Raw genomic sequence first — 11,144 nt, 5'->3', positions numbered from 1 at the left:
TTAACCAGAATCGCCATGAATTTTATTACCAAAAGCAAGCGTTCAAAGTAAGATTTTTAGTTCACAGGTACAATTCCAAAATTCTTTAGAAGAGCAATCTTAAAGTCCTTCTCCCATCATCTTTTGATCTAATTTTTGTATCCTTCCAGTAGATTTTAATGATCATTATGCCATTTTAGCCAAAATCTAAAAATCTGTGTTGTTTACGCAGATCAGCAGGATTCATTAGAAATTCCAGCTGAGACAAGGAAAACAAAGAAGTTCATGGATCTATTCGTCTGCAGCTGGATGCATGAGAATGGAGCGGAGCGGGGAGATCGAGGCCCCCAACGAGAGTCTACGACCTTTTACAGACAACATTTTCCCATCTGCTCCTGATTCACAACGATTTGAATAAAAAACTCAGATGTAGTTTAATCACAAATTTCTTTACGCATTTCCTCCATTATCAGAAACGAGCCTCATGAACGTGTTAAAAATACCAAAATCACCATTTTCATCAAAGCGAATCTTCAAGATTATTTAAATTAGCTGGATTTCACGGTAAAGTGCAGCTTCTTGTTAGTAAAGATTTTGATTTGTGGGAAAGCAGTTCAGGATTGTTGAGTCTCAGTCTGAAATAAGTTGCTGCCATGAATTCTGAAAACAAAAATTCAGGTTTTGGAACAATTTTATTTCCTATTCTGAATTTTAAAGCCCACTTTTAAACTGACAAACCAGTCAAGCGCAAAACTGAGGTTTCATCATTTAATTTGAGCTTTTTTTATGCTGTGAAGAAAACGCCAGAGAACGGGAAGAAAAAGTGAAGAATCAAAGCAAAAGTTCTTACAGATATCTGGAACCTTCTCCAAATGAATCTGAAAGAATTTAAAGATAAAAGCATTTCACAAATAGAAAAGGTGGTGAAACTGTTTGAGTTCTTATTTCTTCTCTTGTAACAAGAAAAAGCCCAAACAAAGACCCCCTTCAGCCGTCACCAAATGCTTTGTCCTGTAATCAGTGGATCAGGTTCTGCCTGAAGATGAACCGGAACAATGTCTGTTTGTCTTTTCCATGTGACTTGATGTTTAAATGAGGCTGTGCGGCTGCAGGAGCTGCAGTTCTACCTGAAGACACCTGAACATCAGACGGACTTCATGATCGCCTCTTAAAGCCACCATGGAGGACGGAATAGCCGTGGTTGGGATGGGATGCAATTTCCCAGGAGGTGCGACATCATTTTGATAGTAAGCTTGTGATTGTTTTTTCCTTCTTTTATCTGCAGTAACGGTTCCATGTTGCAGGTGAGGGGCTGGAGAATTTCTGGAAGGTTCTGTTGGAGGGACAGAACTGTGTGGTGGACATCCCCTCTGAGAGGTTTGACACCAGCTTTTGGAGCGATGCTGATGCCACCAAACCTGGAAAAACCCCGACGACCAGAGCCGCTCTGATAGACGGGTGAGCTTTTCCTCCACTCCCACCGGTTGCTCGTCTTTTTCCGCAGGAATTGTGATGGGTTTGCTCCGTTTTTGTCTTCCAGGTTCAATGAGTTCGACCACATGTTTTTTGGCATCTCTGAGGCGGAGGCAGACGTCATGGACCCCCAGCAGAAGCTCCTCCTGCAGTGCTCGTACAGGGCCCTGGAGGATGCGGGGACTTCCATTGAAAGCATCAGTGGGAGTAGAACGGGAGTTTACGTGGGTACGGCATGTTCATCCCATTAAGAAGAAATCCGACAGTTTTCTTTTATAACCCATGGATCTGCTGCTGCAGGTCTCATGAACAGAGACTACGAGATGCTCAGGAACAACAATCCAAACACAATCAGCCACTACAACGCCACAGGAACAGCCACAAGTGTTGCAGCCAATAGGATTTCCTTCACCTTCAATCTCACCGGGCCTTCATTCGCCATCGACAGCGCCTGCTCTTCATCTTTGGTGGCTCTGCATGTAGCCTGTCAGGCCATACGCCTAGGTAACCGCTTTCATGACTGCATCATTTGGTCGCCACGGTTCCATAATGATCCTTCCCCTCTAGGAGACTGTGAGATGGCGCTCTGTGGTGGAGTTAACTGCATAATAGAGCCACGAGTGTTTGTGGCTCTCAGCAAAGCAAAGATGACCTCTCCTGAAGGAACCAGCAAGCCTTTCTCCATCAGAGCGGATGGTTACGGCCGAGGGGAGGGCTGCGGGGTGCTGCTTCTGAAGCCTCTCGGAAGTGTGAGTCTTTATTTAAAGTCCTGCACACATTTGAGTTAAAAAGTAGGCCCAAAAACGCAGAAAATCCACTTTATGATGTTAAAAACATTGATTTGTGGTTTAAATGCCAGCATTTTTGCACATTAAACCAATGAACATGCAGAAATGTTACTGGTACTATATATTATTTAGAATAAATAATCCAATAAAGTCTTCATGGTTGCACTTATTTGCTTTTTAACTCTGTGAAGCCCACTACATGAGCAGTAAAGCTCTCTACGTCCCCCTAGTGGAATGAGGATGAACTACAAAGTGAAACACTGGTTTTTAAGATCATGGATCATGCTAATGGGCCAGTTGTTCAAAGGTAAGCTGATCGGATTTTGGTGATCGGATTGGATCAAATCTTGAAAATGGGTTGTTCAAAAGGGAAAGAAGGAATCTGAAATCAGATTAGATCACATGTCCAATTCTAGTTTTAATCTGGATCAAACCTTCAGTTTGTGTTGTTCAAAACTTGTCAGTAGGATTTGGATAACTTTGATCCAAAAAAACTGGATTATCCTGATCCCAACAGGGGGTAGGATTTAAAGGTGGATTCCAGGAGGGAAATGTAGAAAAACTTTAAAATTGGTCAAATAATACGTTTGTTTCATTTATACTTTTATTCATATTTTGCACTTGACTTGTGTAACCATTGTAACAGTGATAAAGTAGATATAGTAGACATAGGCTACCAATTAAGCTATTCAATAAAGTAAAAACAATGAAATACGAAATAATCCCCGAAACAGATTTCAATAACAAACAAAAATCATATATTCAATTCATCACGGTATATTAATTTCAAAGAAACAATCATCAAAGATGAGCCTTTCAAAAATAATGTTGGAAATGCTGGTCTCTCCTCCTCAGATAAAAAAAACTCCCTGAACATTGTTTATTTTGTTAACTATTGGACATTTAGCCATTTTATTTAAGACGTTTTCAAAATATCCACAATGTATTTGTTAATGTATATTTGTTTTTTTATTTTTTGTGACTCAGATGAGGGGTCATAAAAGAAATTATGAATGGAAGTGGATTATTTTTGTGTTTTGTCTCAGAATAACAAACTCTTACAGTGACCCCATGTTGGCTCTTTTACCTGTTCCTTACATAGCTGGTATCCCGTGTTGTGATATGTTGTCCCATTTAGAGCACAGGTAATATGGATTTGGTAATCTTGAAAACTGTGTATCTGGTTCAGGATGATCCAGTCCAATGTTGCTTTGAAAAACCGGCATAAAAGTAAGACGGATAACCTGATCCTGCATAGGATAAAATGTGATTTCCAAATCCGGATCATTTTGATACAGATTAAACGTTTTGAACAACTGGCCCAATGAGATAAGGGGACTCAGAAATGCATGGATCAAATACGATACTAATGGTTGCACAAGCCGACATGGGTTTTTCTCCTATAATCGATATGATAAATGATCTTGCAGGCGGTAATAAACGTTTAATAATAAGACCCCCACCAATCATTGGTCTATTTCCAAAGTGTTCTCAGTGTCTTCTAATTATGACTATGCAGTTTTTTGACAAAAATTTAAAGAAAAGCCTGTCGTTTTCTAGGACATAGTTTCTGCAGGGTGGCATTTGTTCATGAAGCTAAATTCACCACCAGCCTTGGCAATGAAAAGTCTATGTAATTGTGATTGTTCAAAACTCTGGGATTCACTTCTAGCTATGCAAGTTTTTATGACTGTTTTCAGGGTCATGGAACGGCCGTTGTCAGTTAAATCTGGTCAAATATTGACCAATCAGGGACTCATGGATTTAGTTTATCTGGCAAACCCAGACACCACAAACATCCCAACCACATCTGCATTTGTTTTTCAAATAAGGATAAACCAAGGCCTTTCACCTGACATGATGCTAATCCACATCCGCCTTTCTTATGTGCCCAATTCGTAAGATTTGCACCACTTTGACATTTCACACCAAGCCCCTTTTAACTGTAGGTGGTGGTGATGAGCTAGTAAACAGCAGGGGGGGACAACAATAATAAGAAGAAGCCCCTCCCTGCTTGTCCAGTGTGAACACCACAGGCTAAACACGCGTTCTTGAAAACATGTTAAATATCCGGTGTGTACATTGCTTTAGAAATTTACATCTAAGTTGTGGGCGGGACCACTGGTGCCTAGCAACCCTGCCCCCCTTCCCCTTCCTGTTGCCGAGACCTTGGTGCAGGGAGCTTGAAGTTTGCCCTGCATATTTTCCACTTCAAAAATATAATCTTTTTCATACAGCTTTTCTTTCCCGTCTGCTCCTGATCCACAATGATTGGAATTACGAAATATTCAGAAAAGCAATTTTGAGCTTAATTTTCTTCATAGATGTCCTCCATCATGAGAAAACTGTCACAAGAACACCAAAAACACCATTTCCATCAGTTCGTCTTTTAATTTGAACTGCTAAGCATCTTTACAGGGATGGTAAGAGAAGTAAATCTTTATCCAAGAATCACACATTTTCTATTTTTTTTAAATATGTTTTTATACACCAAAAACGATTGACCTTAACTGACCCTACTCTTTCTTTACAAAGGCTAAAAGAGACCATAACAAAATATGGGGGATCATCAGCAAAACCGCCATCAACCAGGATGGACGCTCCGTCACTCCAATCACCAAACCCTCCAAGGTTCAACAGGAGGAGCTTCTGCGAGGAATTTACTCGGACATCGCCGACGTCCAGTACATAGAAGCTCACGGCACTGGAACCCCAGCTGGCGACACAACAGAGGCAGGAAGCATCTCCGACGCCATCGCTGAGGCCAGAGCCCCAGGTTCAAAGACACTGATGGTTGGATCTGTGAAGGGCAACATCGGACACACCGAATCTGCAGCTGGAGTGGCCGGAGTCATCAAGGTTCTTCTGATGATGAAGCACGAAACCATCGTTCCCTCTGTTTTGTACTCTGATGACAGCGCAGGTGTAGACATGAAAGCTCTGAAATTACGTGTTCCAATCAAAGCTGAAAAGTGGGAGACAGCAGGGCCTCAGGGGAGGGTGGCAGGAGTAAATAGTTTTGGGTTTGGAGGCACAAATGCCCACGTGGTTTTAAGAGAGTACACAAATGAAGGTGCATCTGCAGCAACCTGGTTGAAAGTATGCGTACTATCAGCAGCCTCTGAGAAGTCTCTGATTCTGACCATCAATGACACTCACAGAAGACTCAGTCAATCGGTTGACCTGCATGGGCTGTCCTACACATCTGCATGTGGGCGGAGCCACTTTAGACACAAATATAGGAAAGCCTTTGCAGCATCTTCTCTGCCAGATTTACAAAACCAGCTCAAATCTGCAATGAACACCAAGTTGGAGCCCGTCCGGTCCAGCGCCAGGGTGGTCTTTGTGTTCTGTGGAAACGGGGTGTCCTACAGGGGGATGTGCAGCCAGCTCATGAAGGATGTTCCTGCTTTCAGAGAGAAAGTCAAAGAGGTTGAGAGAACCTTTAACCGACATGAAACCATCTGCATCAGTAAATGGCTCTGTGGTGAGGACTGTGATTTCAGCCAGCCAGGCGTTGTCCAACCTCTTCTTTTTGCAGTTCAGGTTGGGCTTGCTTCTCTACTGAAGAGTTGGGGAATCAAACCAGACACGGTGCTTGGCCACTCCATCGGGGAGGTTGCGGCTGCTCACTGCTCAGGTCTTTTATCTCTTGAAGATGCTGTAAAGGTGGTGTATCACCGTAGCTCTCTCCAGAGCAAAGTTACGGGAGGGAAAATGCTTGTCGTTGGTAATGTGGAGGTGGAACAGGTTTTGGAAGTTCTTGCCGTCTTCTCTGGCAAAGTTTGTGTGGCTGCCTTCAACAGCCCTCGGTCATGCACCCTGTCAGGAGAGGCAGATGCTGTAGATGGCCTCCACGAGAGGCTGAGGCTCACATTTACAGATGAAAATCTGTTTCTTTGTGTTCTAGATGTTCCAGCTGCTTACCACAGTCATATGATGGAGCCGGTTCTTGATGACATTGAGAGGCGCATTGGCCCGTTGCATGCCAACAAAATGGAATGCAAACTGTTTTCAACAACGACGGGACAGATGTGCTCAGATGGAGACTTTGTTTCCGGAACATACTGGAAAAAAAACATCAGAGGGCCCGTTTGTTTTGAAAAAGCTCTTCGCACTGCAGTCAGAGATGCTCAGTCTGGAGGAAATCTGGTTTTCGTGGAGCTTGGACCACGAAGGAGTCTTCAGCGATACATCTGCGACACTCTTGGAAGCAACACCAAAGTTCTCTCTGTTGTCCAGCCAGGTAAAGATTTGAAAACCATCTCCGATGCTGTTGCCAGGCTGTTTGAACTTGGAGTGAACGTGGATTGGCACCAGCTATACAGGGGTTGTGAGATGTTGCCTACAAATTTCCCTGTGTATCAGTTTGATAACACAAAGAACAATGTGAATTTTGAAGCTTTGAGGAATGATAACGGATTGGCTGCCATTTCTCATCACCCATTTGCATCCCAAATAAACCAGAACAACAAAGAATTGATCTTCAACCTGTCACTGGACATCACGCCATATCTTTGGGAGCACAAGAACAATGGCGTTCCCATCGTACCCGGTTCTTTTTATGTCGAGTTGGCTTTAGCTTCAGTGATGAAGTCAAAGAGTCCAGTATCTCTGTTTCGTCTCAGTCTCACATTTCAGAGTGTCCTCACTCTCACCTCCAAATTCCAGCAGTTGAAAGTGACACTACAACAGTCAGGGACTGAAACTTTATTTAAAATTCAATCTTCTGCTGGAACACACGCATCTGGCACATGCAGCTACGCAGAAGACCAGCCGCTGTTGGAGGAACCAACTATTTGTCCAGACGTGATCTATCAAAGATGCAAACTGGTTATGACGAGACGGGAGGTGTACTCAGTTCTGTCTGAAGCAGGGTTTGAGTACGGCCCTCCTTTTCAGCACCTCAGTGATGTGCGATATGGGAATGAGCTCAAAGAAGCTGTGACAACCTTGCTGGTTCCTGGTGAAGTCCTGAGACATCTCCACGAGTGTTTCCTTCACCCGGTGGTTTTGGATTACTTTATGCAAATGACTGCTGTTGTAGCACTGGAACAGCTTACAGCGAAGCAGGGATTCCCTTCAGGGATTGCAAGCATAGTGATATCAAGACCTCTGCAAGAGAAGATGGTCATCTACTGTCGAGTAACTCATGCGGCCCCAGAATTCCTGGACGTTTGTGGCTGCTTTTCTACCACAGACGGAAATGTTCTGGTTGAACTAAAAGGAGTTAGAATTTCATTTTTGGATTCAAGTGTTTCACAATCGTTGCTTTTCCACAATGAATCAGTTCCAGTTGGACTCCAAACAGACTTGGAAAACTGTAAGATTAAAGCCATTGTGTTTGAGGACAAGCTCTCCATTGCCAAAGGGCTAAAACCTTACCTGAGTCCAGAATCGGTCCTCGTGGAAGGCAAAGGAAAACTAACCGCAGATAAAGTTCGAGACATGGTGCTTGACTCTCTTCACTCCAACGAAGCTCTGACGGATGTCCTCTTTCTGTGGGGTGTAGAGGACCTCACACACCTATCAGCAGAGATGATGCTGAACTCCCTGGTGACTTGCTGTGAGTTTTTCCGGCAGATTGTTCTAGCCGTGAAGGAGAGCAAGCGCAGCTGCACTTTGCGGGTCATTACTCACAGATCAACAGAAATGACAGTGGATCACGTGAGCCCAGGATTTGTGCTGTCTGGTTTGACACGGGCCTGTGCAGCAGAAGTGGTTGATCTCTCCCTTCAACTCATTGACCTTGCTTTTGTCACCAGTGAGGACATTCAGGTGTTGGCTCGTGTCATAAGAACCTGCAAACACCAGGAAGTCAGGATCAGTAATGGGCAGATCTGGGGAACCAGTATAACACAGACTCAAGTGAAAATTGAAGACTTAGGCCAAAGTGATTCTCCCTTTGAACATCATATGGACTTTGTGCTCCAAACTAACGATCCATACAGAGTGGCAAACTTGTCTGCTGTTCCTGAAAACAAACAGGCACATCCTGTTCCGGAAACGTCAGTAGAAGTTCAGCTAACGCGTGTGTGCGTGCATTCATTTGATTATTTCCCTGTCACCACCTCCCACTTAGACTTTGGCGAAACAGTTTACTGGAGCAAGCATGGCTCACAGAGGCACAAACTGCTAGCTTTAGATTTTAGTGGCATTGTCACAGCAGTTGGGAAGGATGTGCACAGATTTAGAGTTGGTGACCACGTTGCTTCATGCTATGCGGTTGAAGCCACCACAGCCGTTGTGATTCCTGAAGTGGCGTGCTACAGCACAAAGACTCTTCCCTTTCTCAGGGAGACTCCATGTGTGTCCTACTTCATCCTAGCATGGGAGATCCTGCAGAACCGACTCTCTGAGGTGAAGAACCATCCCAGACAGTTGGCAGTTGTCTCCTCAAACTCTGCCTCTGCTCTGGTGAAGGTCTTGGCGTTAACAGCGAGCAGGTCAGGCTGGAACGTCTCTTCTTGGTCTCATGTCGGTCAGAAACTCCAACGCTGTGGCGCCGTGGTTTTTTTGCCTCCGTTCGATCCCTCCTGGCGGGAGGCGTGTGATGACCACGTCAGGCATGTTGTTTTTGTGTGCAGCAGTCACATGTCACCCAAAATGTCTGCAAGAATGTTTGCCCTGAAGAAGGAGGATATTCTGGTGCACAAACTCGATGTGGCCAACGTTCTCCAGAGATCTAATCTACGAGAACAAAACGGAAAAATCTCCAACTGGTTGTCGTCTTTGGGGTTTGATGAGGCCTCTTTGCCTCTGAGAGGGGAGCTGCATGGGGTGGAAAAGTCTGAGTCTTACTTTATCACAACTAAAGTGCAGCAGGTTGTTTTGAACTACGAAGGCACCACCTGTTCGCTCTCTGACATTCCTATTTTTAAGAGGCCAGAAAAACTCTTCAAAAAAAAAGGCGTCTACATCGTAACTGGAGGGATCTCTGGTTTGGGGCTCGAGACTGTTAAGTTTATCGCCTGCAACGGAGGCGGTTGCATTGCAACTCTGTCAAGACGCATTCTCTCGGAGGAAATGCAGTTTGAGATGAATCTCCTGCAGAAGAGATTCGGAGTTTCCATCATACATATCCAGTGTGACGTGTCCTCATTGGTGCAGGTGGTGAATGCGATCTCAGAGATAATCCAAAGATTCCCGTCTTGTCCAATCACAGGAGTCTTTCACAGTGCCGCCGTGTTGCACGACGCGCTGATTCCATCCCTTAATGAGGATCTCTTCAGAAAGGTGCTGCAGCCTAAAGTTTGCGGCGTCCTCAACCTCCACCACGCAACGCTTCACAACAAACTGGACTTCTTTGTGTGCTATTCATCCATCTCTTCCTTCATAGGCAACGCCTCGCAGTGCAACTACGCTGCAGCAAACTCCTTTCTTGATGCTTTCTGTCATTACCGGAGAAACTGTGGCCTCGCAGGCCAGTCCATCAACTGGGGTCCTTTGAATGTCGGTCTGCTGCTGAACAAAGAGCATTTCCAGAGGTTCTTAGAGGCCAAAGGGATGAGGATAATGAGTCTGCACGAAATTCACGAGACACTTCGAATGAGTCTCGTTATGAACAGACCGCAGCAAGTTATATGCAAATTCAACTACAGGAATCTTCACCATCACGTTCTTTCCCAAAACGCGTCTCTGAGGGAACGGCTGTCAGTGTTGGTGGCAGCAAGGCTCAAAGATGGAAGTGAACCCAAAGTTCAGCCTCTGTCCTCCACACGCCAACGCCTGAGGACCGTCATCAGCGAGATGCTGAACACGAGAGAAGAGGAACTGGAGGATGATGCTTCCCTGTGTGCGCTTGGGGTTGACTCCATGTTAGCCATGACTCTGCAGAACAAGATTTTTCAGGAGACGGGGGTAAACGTGCCTTTGGTGCTCATCCTGGATCCCAGCAACACACTCACATCTTTGGAGGAGTTTGTCCACAGCAGCAGCTAAATTCACGCCACGCCTGCGTAGCTTTTAAAAACTAAATATTGCTGTGAAGCCTCAGACACAGACATGGTTTCATTTTGAGAAGCAACCTGACAACGTAGAACATCTGGAACTTAAAAACTAGAATGTCAGCATTGTTTTTCTTCTAAAACCTTCAGTTTGAAGGCTTCTCCTATTTTATGCTCAAATCTCTAGTTTTGAACTATGTTAGAGAGGAAAATGATTGTAAAACAAAATCCTTGATTCATTTTTTTTATTTAAATCCTCATAGTTATCGAGGACAGTTGACATAAAAATAAAAGCCATGCATTTCATATTTTTGTCAAATTTTGTCAACAAATGATCTTTAGGGAGGAATATAAAAATGTAAACCACAAAGTTAAACACTTTGTAAATATTTATTCTTTTTATTTGTATTTTCCAAGAAGGTATCTAGAAAAGGCTTCTTCCTTTGAATGAGTTATTTTCATAATGATTCATTTCTATCATATTGCATAAAAAATAAAGTAGTGATTCCAAGTAGAAATGATATGAAAAGTAGGATGTTGTCTAAAATGATTAATGTTTGTAAATTTGAAAGTAGTAGATTAACAAGAAAAAGTCTTTAATTCTGAAGGTATTTCTATACATTTCTATTTATTTGGTCTTTGCAGGAATAAATCTGTTTTGAAATCATTCTTTTGTCTATGTTTGTAGCTGCTGTTCCTCTCAATAAAATACACTTTTTCAAAAAACAAAAACACATTAATGCATCTTTTCTTCCTTGATTCATTGATTTCTGGTGTACAATTCATACTTTCAAAGTTCAACACCTGAGACTCTGGAGAAGTAAAATGCTGGGAAATGACAACATAAAGGACATTAATTATTGATATTGTCAAAAGATCTGGGGCCTGTTGCACAAAAGTAGGATAAGGGATTAAGCCAGGATATCTTGGTGATCCTGGCTCAATTGATCCCCAATCC

At 43.4% G+C, this 11,144-nt stretch overlaps 1 protein-coding gene across 2 annotated transcripts; it reads left to right on the top strand.

The window, feature by feature from the left end:
- The first annotated feature begins 1,158 nt into the window (after positions 1 to 1,158).
- Positions 1,159 to 10,645, top strand: olpks (probable polyketide synthase 16). Of its 2 annotated transcripts, NM_001309031.1 has the most exon segments (6): positions 1,159 to 1,207; positions 1,284 to 1,437; positions 1,520 to 1,680; positions 1,753 to 1,956; positions 2,020 to 2,201; positions 4,776 to 10,181. In NM_001309031.1, coding segments are annotated over 6 exon segments (6,156 nt in total).
- Positions 10,646 to 11,144: the final 499 nt, after the last annotated feature.

The sequence above is a fragment of the Oryzias latipes genome, chromosome 20, assembly GCF_002234675.1.
Source record: "Oryzias latipes chromosome 20, ASM223467v1".
In the NCBI taxonomy this organism is placed as follows: domain Eukaryota; kingdom Metazoa; phylum Chordata; class Actinopteri; order Beloniformes; family Adrianichthyidae; genus Oryzias; species Oryzias latipes.
The sequence above is the reverse complement of the archived record's forward strand: the minus strand, read 5'-3'. Positions and strand labels throughout refer to the sequence as shown.

Bases quoted from the DNA above. Each gene is read 5' to 3' on its own strand.
- olpks (XM_020712381.1), top strand. From the start codon at position 1,159: ATGGAGGACGGAATAGCCGTGGTTGGGATGGGATGCAATTTCCCAGGA. The intron at 1,681-1,752 runs GTACGGCATGTT...CTGCTGCTGCAG, and splicing joins TAGAACGGGAGTTTACGTGG to GTCTCATGAACAGAGACTAC. The intron at 2,202-4,775 runs GTGAGTCTTTAT...TTCTTTACAAAG, and splicing joins TTCTGAAGCCTCTCGGAAGT to GCTAAAAGAGACCATAACAA.